The sequence below is a fragment of the Grus americana genome, chromosome 16 (assembly GCF_028858705.1).
Source record: "Grus americana isolate bGruAme1 chromosome 16, bGruAme1.mat, whole genome shotgun sequence".
Taxonomy (NCBI): domain Eukaryota; kingdom Metazoa; phylum Chordata; class Aves; order Gruiformes; family Gruidae; genus Grus; species Grus americana.
In genome coordinates, this window is record NC_072867.1 from 15,014,435 (window position 1) to 15,028,282 (window position 13,848).

A 13,848-nucleotide genomic window follows, 5' to 3' on the forward strand; every position below is an offset into this window, starting at 1 on the left:
CATGAAGTTTTCAGCACAAATTAGAATAGTTATGTAAAAATATACATATGTGTATATATACCTATACCTGTTCTAATAGAATGATAAGTCCCTTTCCTTGTCATCCTCCTAACTTTTTTATTTGATGTATTTGGCTTATTTTATAAATGATTTAGTTATTAACCAAGGGACAAAAATTCACCACTGAAGCTCATGTGATGAATCAAAACTTAACTTTTTTTTTTTTTTAAAAAATAATAGCTGTATCTCAAGTCTCAGCCATAAAAATCCTTTTGGCCAAGACCAAAGATTCATTTGTCACTACGGTATGAATTATTTGAATAGAAACAGAAAGAGAATGGTTGTCTGTAACTGCAGAACGCTCCTAGATTTCCCCCCTCCTCCTCCTTCAGGCAGGAAGCAAGCAGCAAGTAAGATTCTCCAAAACCAGGTAAAAAAGTGAATCAGTGTGGTTGCTCTATACTTACTGAAGTCTAAATACATTGAACAAGATGTGGAAGTAAGGAAAAAAAAAAAAGAAAAAAAAGATCTCTGTAATTCTAATAGGTTCCAAAGAGAAGCAGGAAGCAGATGAAACTAAGTGGGCAGGTACCTCCTGCCTTTTGCTGACAAAGAGGTAGAATTTTTAGCAAGAAGACAGAATATTGGATATTCTGACTTGATACCCAGATACTCCCAGAGGCCTGCAAGACAGCTTGAAGTTTGAGAGGTGCAGGTAAAGTTCAGCAGCTAGTTCAAATCTGACCTGCACCTCTGAGTGTGGAAAAGGTTGGGGGGAGAGAAAAAAGAAATATAAAGAGGTAAGAACCATGTGCCACTCTTATTTCTGAAGTGCCAAGATTAGAGTGTTGTGTCAATCTTGACAGGTCACTGTTAGTTTAAATTTACTAAACAATCCAAATTAAAAGGATTATGAAAGTCTATTGCGGCTTCACAGTGTCTTTTCCAAAAAAAAAAAAAAAAGCGGCTTTTCAGGGCTTGCCCACATTGAGAGTAAGGTGGATGTCCAGAATGAAGTTGAATGAAGTTGAAGATGTGTTTATTAACCAAACAAGTTGCATCCATCAGTCTTGATGAAAGTTCTCTACACAGTTTATTTACTACAGAACAAAGTAACACAGCAACCCTCAAACCCTATAACGACTGTTAACAGAAGAGAGCCCTGCAACCTGAACTCATCGAATGCCGGACTGAAAGAATCCAAGAAGGCAGGAAGACACACGAATAATTCCAAAGCCACACTGCTGCAATCAGCAGCATGTGCACAGCTGGCAGGACACTGCTGCTTCTCTGATCTTTGTAATGTGATATTTAAAAATCCGTACACAACAGTGTTATTTATAGAGTGACAAGCTGATTAGTGCTGCCTCCAAACCAGCTGCAGCAGTTCAAGATCTTATGTAGTCTCTGCAGAGCAAGTGGGATGGGGATGAGCCTCTTGTTTTGCTGCAGGCCTGTTATCCTCCAAACACAGTATTCCTTCTGACAGCACCAAGTTATCTTCTTTCCCAAAAGCATGCAGACATCTGGTGGTTTAATTTTTTAAGCATTTTTCCAGCTGAAAACAGTTGGCTGTTTTACTGTGTAGTTACTAGGTCCAAAATACTAAAACCAACAAATGCTATAAGTTGCTTCTTAGACTTGTCTATTTTTTGAAATTCCACAGCAGGCTTGGTTCTCTATCAGTGGAAGATCTTCAGTGTATATGGGGGGGAAAAACCCCACAAGAACATGGATTACTGTTTTTGCCTTTGGAAATGGAACTAAGTATTCTAAGGGAAATAACAATATTTTATAAGTGGCTGTAATTCATTCCCCTCTCTGAGACAGGTTAGTATTAGTTCTGATCCACAACAAAATTGTAAGTCTGAAAAGTAATCTATTTTTAAATAAATAAAAACTGAATATTCATACCTTCCTTGCTTGAATTCACCAAAGGGATCTATTAAAACCGAGAAACCCCAAACCCGATAGTTGCAGAATTCTCCCTGCATGACTTTTTTGCAAAATATGCTATCTTAAGGGGTTTTTTTTATGCTACATAAAACCCAAACCACTTCAATCATTAATTTTATAGACATTGCTTCAGTACTGCAAAGATCAGATACATCATCACTGATTACTGGAGGTGGGGTGTATGTAATCCCATCTCTTATATTACAAGGGGAAATAAGTTAAAGTCCTACAAAAATGGAAATAAAAAATAAATTAAAAAAAATATTCCAGAGATCTTTGCTGGACACTTTTTTTCCCCATTTAGGGCATGAGGGATTATCCTTTCAACAAGTCTGATTTCCAAGGGACAGGCTCCAGTTTCCCTGAGGTAAAAATCACTGCAAAATTTTGAATCACTCAAATTTTTCTCCTGATGATCTAGAGAGAAACATCTAAATGATTATGTTTCTCTCTGAGGAAACCCAGAGCACAGTAAACCGAGAAGAGCAGAGTGTTATGAAAAGAAGAAAAGAATCTGATTGTAAACCCCAAAACACAAGCATCTTCACCTTCTCCAAAGCCTAACAGATTAAGAGTGATAGGGAAATGGGACGAGCCTTAACTCTGCCTTCAACCTTAAAGAATTCCACTCAAATAAACTTCACATTCAGTATTCTAGCTACTCTCTCACTTCAAAATAAACCTTACCGCTAAGTTCTCCATCTATAGGTCAAACTGTGAAATTGTGCTGAAGCCATAAATGCTGATAATCAGTTCTAGGATAGGGGCAAGATGACCTTCAGCCCCTTCGTGCTGGGATAACAATCACAGGACACGACTGAGATTATGAAGCATTAGCCTAGAAACTAAGTGATCACCCACTTCTCTCCTTTAGAGGGTGAAGATGTCCATTTTTATGGAAAAAATTAGAATAGGGAAATCAGGAGTAAAGATAGGATTAAACAAGGAGTGCACAAAACAAGAGAAAGGAAGGGCACATGCAGATTTACTTCTAACACACCGTGAGCCTGATTGGAAGAATAGAGGAGACCCAGATCGCTCGAAGTAGCTTCGCAAAAGGAACACCTAAGAATGCACAGCAGGAAACCAGTTTTAGTCTTGAGAACTTCCTATCTTGGCTGGGGATGCAGCAGAGGAGGCAGCCTGGGATAAATTTTTCTGAGTACAATCAGAAAGAGGGCTTTTAAATTCCACTATTCTGAGCTATGGAAGCAAGAGGGCTGCTTAAACGTCTTGTAAGGCAATTTCTGTTATCCGGTAACATACATTTTTCCTATGTAATTCAAAGAGAATCTACACGAAGATACAGAAAAATCAGACAGCTTTGCACACTAATTCGTCAGATGCTTTTAATCATCTCTCCCCTTAGCATTTCATGCCAAAAAAAGAAACACATCAGGGGAGGTGGAGAACACACTGATTTTTTTTTCCTCAGAAGAACTAATTGGCTAATTGCATACTGCATCTATTGAACAGCAGTAGGAGCTCATAGGAAAGCATGCAGGATTTTGTGAAGAAAGCAACTAAAATCCGACATTTCAGTGAAAGACATTTCAAGATCCTGGACAGTCATGTTCTACAAGCTCCTATACTCTTCAACTAGTTGCAAAGTTTTTGACCCTAAAGAATTCTAATGACACATTCGCCCTCTCTTCAGTTAATGGGGATTACAACGTTTAGTCATTACACACATTCTTTTCAATAAATGTTGTAATTGCTCTGAAAGCAACATGCACACAGAAACTAGAGTCAATGTTTCAATAACAGATTATGCAGTTAGTGAATAAGTATAAGCATTTTCTGCACACAATCTGTTAACATGGGATGTCTCTGCACATTTAAGTGCCCTCTTACATTTTCTGGGTCTTCCGAAATCTGCCTCTTTCGCTATCAGTAAAATTAAAAAAAACAAACAAACAAAAATATTTCACCTGCAGACTTAGCACTATCATTCCAACACAAACAACAGGATACATTTCATTATCTTGAATTCAGTTTAAACTCTTGAAGTTATGCAGCTCGACAAACCAGAGTCTTTAAGATGGCTTGCCATGGCTATCGACTGATTTAACGAAAAAATAAAAAAATTAAAATTTTCCATGGACTAAACAATAAAAGGAGCATTCTATGAAGAGTCTAGATAGGTATCGTAAAATGAATGGAAGACTAAAATAAAAGAAATGTTATATGAAATGAATAATTGTCATAAGGCTAGCACTTTAATCATAAATGGTTCATAGGAACACAAGTTAATTAAGTTTGTACTTTATGCTGTGCAAGAAGTTCTAATATTTTTCCGATTAGACAACAATAGAGTAGAACAACTAAAAAGTATCTTGCTTTTTAATTGGAAATTTGGGGTGAAAATTGGCAGTGTTCAAATATCTAAGAGTAATCCTTCATTAAATATTTTCTATTCTGATTGTGTAGTAACATACTGTGGTTTAGCCCAATGTTATACAAACAGTAGAAAGATAAAAATTGCACACTTTAATTGCTGTGTAGATTTTGTGTGCAATAACTCTCAGGACAAATCATTTTTTGTCAATCAATCTTCCCTGAGGAAAGCACAGGGATTATTCAAAGAAGTGACTGAAGACAAACAGGACTAGTCTTCAGCATTAATTTTCAAAGGCATAAATACTAACTTGCAATTTCATAACTTCAAAGTTATTTTTTGGTGGTGGTTACTTTTAAGCAATTTCAGAAACATTGGTAAGATGTAAGATAAAATAATGTAAAATATCAAAAGGTAGAGTTTTCTATGAATTAATTTAATTACTCTAAACAACTACAGCCATTCCACAGTACAACCCTTGCTAAAGCACGTAACTGAATTAAGGGTGCAATCCTGTAGTTTCAGGACTTACTCAAGGACTGCAGAACTGGGAATCACTTTCATGTGCTCTGCGCATGCTTGGACCAGTACTGCATCTTTTAATCATTCCTGCCTTTCTCTTCTAGAGAACAGTACACTTCATCTGAACTGATTGCATTTCTGAGTCCTACTATTTACCCTGTTCACAAAGCTGGAGATATTTTACCTCTAGGTCTCCTTTGGTAATGGATTCTTCTTCCACACGGAACTGAAGGTCTTCGACTTTCCTATGGGGACAATTCATCAAAATTCAGATAAGACTGAAACAAAATGCTTTCAAGCTCACTTCTCAGTGGAAATCAGAACTACAGTGACATCATTCTGATTGTACCGGCAAACTGCCAGAAACATCAAGGAGAAATCTCTCACAGGAACCATCAGAGAGAAGGAAAGCCGCTGTCTTTAAAACACAACCACTGACAAAATAAGGCATCAGTCTTCCTGCAGCTCTATAAAGAAAGTATTTAGTTGCATTTTCTGATGAGTTAAAAAGAAAACCTTTAAGTCATCACTGATTCTCTCATTCTTTCACCCTTCTGCATGTCGTCAAAAGAGATGACCTAAATGAACAATTTAATCACGCATTCTGTATATTCTACCATTCACCTAAGAAACAGAAAGTTAGGAAGCATCCAAGATACCCATGAGCCTTCTACGAGTGTGCTGGTCAACTAGCATCAAGACTCTTGCATAGACAAACATATGTTTGGCGTCAAGATAAACCGCAAGATGCAGTGTGGGAGCACAAGCAAGAACATTGCCTTGCCCGTATAGGAGTCTTAGAATGAGAAGACAGAGGTGACAATCTAGTATCCGACTTAAAATAAAACTTGTAAAAAGTTATTTCTTCCTTCCCCTGACTCTGGTATACCCCAATGAACAAGGGTCCAGATCCCCTCCTTTTCCCCTTGATACTTTCAACACTGTAAGATGTTGCAAAGGAAGAGACAAGCACGTCTTCTTTCCTTTGAATTACACACACTGCCAGTGCCCGTAGCTTGGCTGACAGATGTAGAAATCATTGCATCAAAGGGAGTTACAAGTGATGGATGTCTAAAATAAAACGACAATAAGAACTTATTACTGGAAGTGGGTCTCACCAATGTGCTTTGGGAAACAGAGGATTAAAGATTATTTGACTTCAAGTCTCTACTGAGACTGACTTGAATACATATTACAGAGAACTTCCTAAGTAAATAAGCCTAGAGTGGTTAGGAGGAAGGAGAAATATTACACTGCCAAAGCCGTGAAATGTTTTCCCGGCTGCAGGATGTCACTTCGGTGAATGGGTAGCAGCGCACAGCGCCACTGCCACGCTGCCTAGCAACTTGCTGAAGGTGAGCTCAAGGCCATGGAGGACTGCGGTAAAACAGACCCCCACTGACCTGGCATTCAGTGAAAGCAGGTCCACAGCCAGGCTACCAGAGGTGCTGCAAAGCTGCTTTTTTTTTTTTTTAAATTTAAAACCCCACTGCAATATTTTGTAGAGAATACACAAAGAATTCCAGACTTAACTCTACTGCTCGTTTTGAAAATTCAGTTAGAGTGGGTCCCATAAAAAGGCAGCATGAAAATTATAAAGGAATTGCCCAGGGTTTACCACTGCATTTTCTCATCTGTGATTTCTAGTTTTAGGCAGAGTAACATCTGACTGATTTCAGGGGCACACACAAGCCTACCGGGCAGACTCACAATGGGAAGGCTCTTCAAAAGCATTCCAAATCCACCAAAACAATCTGTCAGATTATTTCCTCACCTAACCTTGTCCCAACAATTCATCAGATTATTTCCTTTCCTAACCTCACTTTACCTATTTGGTAATCTCACTTCCTTTCTTCAAGCAGTTAAAAAAGGCAACTAGAAAAGGCATTGAAATTCATGGCTTTGATGATTTTCCTGTAAGAGACAGACCCTACCTAGAAGAACATGCCTAGTAGTAATAAATTATTCACAAGAGAACTAAACTGTAAATTCTTAATCCAGCACTGTCAGGAAATGAAATTATAAAAATGTTCATTTTGGAGTGGAAGAAGAGTGTTTCAAGAAGATCAGGCACAATTTCATATGAGTAGGAATAAAATCCTTCATAACAGAAAGCAATAATAAAAGGAATGAGTTACATGAAATTCAGCTATAAACAATAGTTACAGCTTCTAAAAAAGTCCACTTTCTTTGGCTTTCCCTCCCCAAATTTACAAGAGTTTCTTTTCTAGTATTAATTTTAAGAAACCAATATTATTTTATACACTAATTGCCCGTATTTGCATTATTTCAAATTTGTTTCATATTTCAAAGTCACCACATCATTTGCTTTCAATGCAAAGTTTGTCTTTAACAAATTTATACTAATAAACAGTTTTCGGTTACCTTTTCTCTTCCTCAAGCTGATTGAGAAGCTCCACTTTCTCCCTATCAGCAGCCTCCACCATAGCTCGTAGCTGGTCCATTTTTGCTTCCATCTCCAGTACATGCTAATTAGCAGGAAGAATAAGAACAAAATCTTGGAAATTTTTTCCAAGTTATGTATCTATACCTCAGTAATCACGATTTGGTAAAGTGATGAGCCAAGGCACAGGAATGTTATCATATTCAAATACACACATAATAAAAGAAAACCATCTCTTATTGAGATGTGCAGAGACGTTCAACCAAAATCAGTTAAATGAAATGGATTTGCTATCCCATCAAGCCAAAGCTCCCACAAGAAAGAATGCATAGGTACGGACTACTTTAGTTTTAGAAGAACATCTCTTACTCCCAGATATTTTCAATAACAAAACACAATTTTGGAAATTAAGTGAATTGTCTTAAAGCCTCTAATTTTATAAACAGCAACACCACTCTTACCCGATCATGTCCATCACGAACAAGAGCTAATTCCTGCTCTATTTCCCCTACATGACTGGTTGCTTTTGCAACTTCTGCCCTCTCCAGGTCCCTTTCTGCCAGGAGCTGTTCAATGTGTTGCTGCTTCTCCTTCAATGCCTCCTGTAGGGCTGTGGTACCAGAAATTTTTCTTGCATACCGGGAGGATGTTTCTGTCAACTTCACAAAGTAAATACGTTAAAAATCATTCTGTATCAAGTGAAAACAAGGGATATCTCCAGACTCTACAAACACTGGGTTAGTAAAGCAAATGCTTTCTGTAACCTACTGTACCTTCTCCTTTTACATTTAAATGACTTCATTTTCTAGATTTTAACAATGGTCATACAAGTGTAGTAAGACTGCTTTGCAGCAATCGGCAGCTAGTGTGTAGGAGAGGGAAGGGTTGAAGTGAAAACAAAAGGCTGGCCTCAACGGAAGGTGTGCTTACTAGACTCACACACAGACTAGCTCATTATGTTTCTAAGCATCTTTTTGCATCAAAAAAGAAAAGCAGCCCTTTAACAGCAAGTTAAAAACTTCATGCCTCTGGTTATCCAGTCATCCTCCTGGGTCACCAGCAACAGTATAACATTTCCAAATGCTCTATCAAAAGCTTTTGGAACTCTAACTAGCATTTTGCACCTCTACTATGGCAATAAAACATCCAGGATGAAAAGCATTTATCTTGACCTAAAAAGTCAGCCTTACATCTAAAATCTTATGAAAAAGAACAACTGGTATCTGATTAACACATATGTTTGTATCACTTGGAATTAAATTACTTCTGGAAAAAAAATCTGAAAGAATAAACTTAAAGAGTATAGACAAAACCAGAATCAATCTGGAGAACTATAGCTAAAATGAACCTTAGGGTTTTTTCCTTGACCTTGCACGATCTCTGCTCCACTGAATGGAACCAGTGTCAGTGAAAATTCAGCATGGCCCTGTCTTCTACTTCCTCAAGAGTTTTTCAGCTAGAAGGGAAAGTAAATAAACTGAAATTATGTAGTAAAAGTGAGCAAGAGTTGTGAAAACAGCGAAAACTGAACAAAAAAAAAAATCCAATACAGCTTATGAAAACTGACTTTAAGCTTAACAGCTCAGATATTTGTCTAAGTATTAAATGGGAATGACATCTCAGTTAAAGCCTTATTTAAAACAAAAACCAATACACAAAGGCTTGCTCTTCTGTTATGTTAACTTTTAGCTCTGTCTAATAGTATTGCCCAAGAATAGCAGCATGTTTCTTCCACGATCCTTTCAGAAATCAAAATGTTGAAGAACTGTTGCCATATACAGGCTGGAATGCTGGCATTGGACTACACCCCCAACAGAAAGCCTAACACAGACGTCATCTCCTGTCATCACAAAAACACACTTCCCCTTCTGTTACCAGGAGTGCTACACAATCTAACTTGCCTACTCACAGCCTTGAATGATACGTCTACAATCCACTGCAAATGCTGTATCAAGTGACTCAAAAGGTACGAGATAGAATAAACCATCTTCCACTTTGATGCTTAGATTACTTGTTTCAGATCATCTCAGTTTCTAGAAGATATCTCATTCCAGGCTTCTTAACAATTCTAGCTCTTCGAATCAAACTCGACTTAATTCCTGATGCCAAAAGAAATCCCAATGATTTCAGAGAAACATCAACTTCCTTCAGACTTGGCAATAAATACAAATTGCATCAGACAGCACTCTTAAAATCATTAGATCACCTACTCTGACAGTTGCTTTTCTTACACAGGAAGAAAACATCAAAAGCCCTGAATAATTGAGAAGGATATGTAGGAGCCCAGCAATTTCCAGATAAGTTATAATTTTCCTAGAAATTGGAGCAAGAAAAGTCTGCTGTGTCAAAACTGATGTCAGGAAATCCTGTTTCTTCAGCAGCTTAACTTTTAAAGAAAAAGCATCAGAATTATTTTGACAGTCCTTTTAACTTGGATGGTAATCAAATGCTCATGTTGCCTGAGAAAAAGAGTTGGAAGAAAGCTGGAATTTTAATTCCAGAAATAATGGATTACAGAAGCTTTTTATGTTATGGCCCAAAACATTCAAAAGGGGCACAACACAGAGGCAAAATAAGCAAATATATTGTGGACATTTACAATGTGCAACCGTACTCTCTTGTTGCTTAGAGTATTGTAGGATACGGAATAAAATGTAGAGATCCATATTAATACTTCACTATCGGCTCATGAAGTCTGCCCCAAACCTGAGGTCACACTCTATGTTCATGCACCAATTTCAAACTAGGGGGCACTCTGCATCTTCCACAATGGATAAAGTAATGAAGTCCCAATGTTTGTGCCAAATAAAAATCCCTCATGGTTTTTGTGATAAGGTATTAACCTTCTTGCCCTGACCGACTGTTGACCTCTGTTCGCTTGTAATCTGCTTCAGTTTTGAAGGACTACAGTAAGTCACCTCGCTTGTTCTGCACCTGCTGGTCAGTGGGACAGTGTGCCAGCTAACCAGTTCCAGATCAGTGGGAGTGATCTCTTCTGAATTAGATGTATTTATGTACCTTGGTTTAAAAAAAGAAAAATCTAGGATGATTGTGGAAAAACCCAATTACTTCTATGCTTTTAATTGCCTTAAAAGAGAGACACTATAAAACTCAGCTTTCCCAGAAGATTTCCATTTTACTGCTGCAACCCAAGATTAGGACATTTATGTAACAGAGCAACTTTAAAAGAATCCATAGTAAGTGTATTAAGTGGAATTAGTACTGTGTTAGAATTCACCTGAGCTGCTGTACTTTGCAACATTTAGCCTTTATGAGTTCATAGGATTAAAACCAAATCTAAAAGAAAAGAAAGAGGCTTCTTAATCAGAAAAGGCTTGACAACTGCTACTTCTGTATTTCTCAGCAGACTCATCTCTTTAACAGTAAAAGAAAATATTTTGCATTTTAGACAATTTGAAGCTTCCTGCTTAATAAAACAAGTTTGATCTATGGAAGCTTCAGTGCATACCAGATCTTCAAACACAAACCCCATACAAAGAGGTAGTGCTAGGAAAATGAACAACTAAATGGAGATTCCAGTCAAGAGACCATTGATGCCTTTTCACTTTGTTGGCATCACAAGCCCCTTTCTTATTGCAATAACTCAGTTAGCCTGAATTAACTGTGTAAGCTTAAATATTCAAACATTCAGCTACTCTTCAGGGCTAGCTAAGATTTCCTTCCTTCATGCATGCTTTGAATGAAAAAGAGAGCACAATTAAATGTATATTGTGCTCTGCCCAGATCTGTTCTATTCTCAATTTATGCAAGTAGACCACAGGCAAGTGCCACGTGGATTCCTGCTTGGGAACGTAAAGCATGCAATAGAAAAAGAAGCTTACTAGTCCTGTACGGCTTGGCTTGCTGCTTACGGAAGATGCCACAGAACTGAGAGAGCTCAGGGAAGATGCACTCGGACTACGTTTCAGGGCTGTGGGAGTCGCAATCACTTTTCGCACAGTTGTCTTTGCTTTCGCTGGTGTGGTTGACGGGAATCCAATCTTCGTAACTTTGTGGACTGGAGCAAACAAACCGTATTTTGGCTGACACTGAAAATACCTTTAAGAAAGCAAAGCAGACATGAGTGTACTCAATTAATTCTGTCTTTTCAGATACATGGTCTGGCTTCACAGAGAATTCTAGATCAATAGTCTAAAAGCATTAAAGGACAGGGTAACAGCTGATGAGAATCTAATCTATATTAGATAGCATTTTGTTATTTTTTTTTTTAACACTAGATCCGGAAAGGGGACTTTGAGAGGCTGAAACAGCATGATCATATCAGACTTCAGAAATTCAACAGGGTAAACTCTTGAGCTAGAGCTCTGTTTCCTAAAAATTCCATTCAGATTCAAAATTTAACATGCACAGCTTTCCTCTTCGATACATTCCTCTTTGCTGCCAAATGTGATAGCAGAGACTTAAAAATAAAAATCAGATTTTAATTAAATCAAGTAGTTTTATATTTTATTACATACATGCATATTTGATTACACAGAACATATATCTTTGGTTATATATATAAAAAAGCCACTTAAAATTTTAAATTGCGATCACCTATGTTAAGGTGGCACAATCCTTGTAAAACCTCTTTAAGAAGAGTTAAAGGACTGTTCCTTATAACAAATGAAAGTGAAATTGTGATGTGAATTAACGCTTTCGAAGTGTGACTTATTGGACGAAGCAGCTATACTGTTCCCAATCTATACAATGAGGCAACTATTGGTATAGGAGCTTTCAGTTCCTGTGATGCAGGAAGATTTCCCTTAAGTTCAGCTATTAGATACCCAGGGGTATTTTCTTAACTGAGCATTCATTTCACGCTGAGAAACCAAGCAGACGTTCAAAAAGCAGGAAATTGTGTTTTCCATTAACAGTCTATGAATAAAACTCATATGGGAGTAGTAGAGATCAACTAATCCCATGAATGTGGGGTTGCTGCAGACTTTCAGAGATGTGTAGGCGTCATAAAATTCAAATCAGCGTCTAACAATCCCCCCACACCATCAGCAGTCGGGTTTATAGCCTAACTACTTCCCTTGATATCAAGTTTCATGTAAGATATTAAAAAAAATCAAAACGGAATACAGAGATGCAAAATCTTTTAGGCAGCTGCTATCTGCTGATAGACTAACCTTGTTCCAGCAACAGCCCCATCATTCTTTCCCAGAGGTTCATCCAGTTCTACTCCACACCACTCTCCTTTAGCAAAGTCAGTTTCTCCCAAGAAACGCACAACTCCAGCTTTCGTTCCACCAACCTGCAGCAATGAGACACACAACTGCATTTAATACATTTCCAAATTCAAATACCAAATAGAGCGTAAAAAGCTTTCAGTATAATCATGTTCACAAAGCACATAAATGACACAACCAGTTCTTATTTCAAGCTGCATAGTCTTTTGCCTGTGAGTTTGTTTTAAGATGTTGAACAGATCTTCGCAACCAAATTGTTTACAGAAGAAAAAAAAAAAATAAACCCAATCAATTCCCTAGCATTTAGTTCCATCCAATTTGGTATTTGGCAAGTTTGTCATGATTGAACCTGATTCTATCAGGTGACTCGATAAGGCTATAGGATTAAAAATACATTTAACAAGACTCAGTATAACCAGTGTACTGAATAGATTTGTACTATAGTTGCTCACAAATTTCTCTCAGCAAAGAAGGATTTCTGAGCACTGCTTATTCCTTATTCTAACTCTGCAAGGAAAAATGAAACAAGAAGTCTTTCGTATTTTCTCTAAGGAATAGTTCAGATAAACTACATAGTACAACCCCCTTGCATTTAAAAGGACCGATATAAAGCAAAATGCTGTGCACTTTGCAACATTTTAGATGCAAACAGCTATTTGAATTCTTAGGGAGGGGAAAATAATTTTAACTTTTCTTCACTTTTTTTAAAGCAAAACCAAACAAACACTCCTAAATGGAAGATTAAAAATCAGTTGGTTTCAAACTTAAAATATTAAACCTTTACAACCATTCCAATTACTTACAATGCCTGCAAGATATAGTTTTTCATAATGCCCAGGGGAGGGAAGAATTAAATTAAGCGAAGAAGCAAAAGGTGTTCAGCATGACTGACACTCGCCGAGAAGGGCCACAAGCCAGAACTGCAGGGTTCTTGCAGGTCAGAATAACAATATGCTGTGCCCTATTTGTGTGAAAACCTGTTCAGCCTGCATCTAGCATTATGAAAACAAGCAACTGTTAATGAAAACCTCTTCAAGAGATTCACTGGATTCAACACAGACATCTTCAGGGCCATTGCTTTTTTCACTTTTATTTTCCAACACACATTATACAATGAGGAACATTTTGTAGCCTTAGCAGAGAGCTTGGATATAACCTGCTAACACAAAGCCTGTAATTTTCCTTTCTATATACTAAGAAGTATATTAGGATTTCATATAATTTTTACATTAGACATTCTATTTCTTGGAGTGAACTTCCCAGGATAACTAGAGAACAACAAGCTTCTTGTGCCATAAATTAAGGTGCACGATCACAGTACGCTAGATAATTCATATTAATACATTTGGGAAGTGTTAACACAAGAGGTTAACTGTGAGGAACCTAGGAATGGAGGACATTATCTTGCGTGAATAACACGAAGTACTAAGTTA

At 37.4% G+C, this 13,848-nt stretch overlaps 1 protein-coding gene across 10 annotated transcripts in view; it reads right to left on the reverse strand.

Moving 5' to 3' along the window:
• CLIP1 (CAP-Gly domain containing linker protein 1) overlaps positions 1 to 13,848 on the reverse strand; it is a 72,519-nt gene that overhangs the window by 32,455 nt on the left and 26,216 nt on the right. For 8 of the 10 annotated variants that reach the window (XM_054844544.1, XM_054844546.1, XM_054844549.1 and 5 more), the window contains 6 exons: positions 12,356 to 12,480; positions 11,063 to 11,279; positions 7,682 to 7,879; positions 7,202 to 7,305; positions 5,001 to 5,061; positions 3,811 to 3,843 (listed from right to left, as the gene is read on the reverse strand). In XM_054844544.1, coding sequence (XP_054700519.1) covers positions 3,811 to 3,843; positions 5,001 to 5,061; positions 7,202 to 7,305; positions 7,682 to 7,879; positions 11,063 to 11,279; positions 12,356 to 12,480 — 738 coding nt within the window. The remainder of the gene's footprint in view (positions 1 to 3,810; positions 3,844 to 5,000; positions 5,062 to 7,201; positions 7,306 to 7,681; positions 7,880 to 11,062; positions 11,280 to 12,355; positions 12,481 to 13,848) is intronic. The other 2 variants (XM_054844551.1, XM_054844552.1) reach the window with 1 other exon arrangement.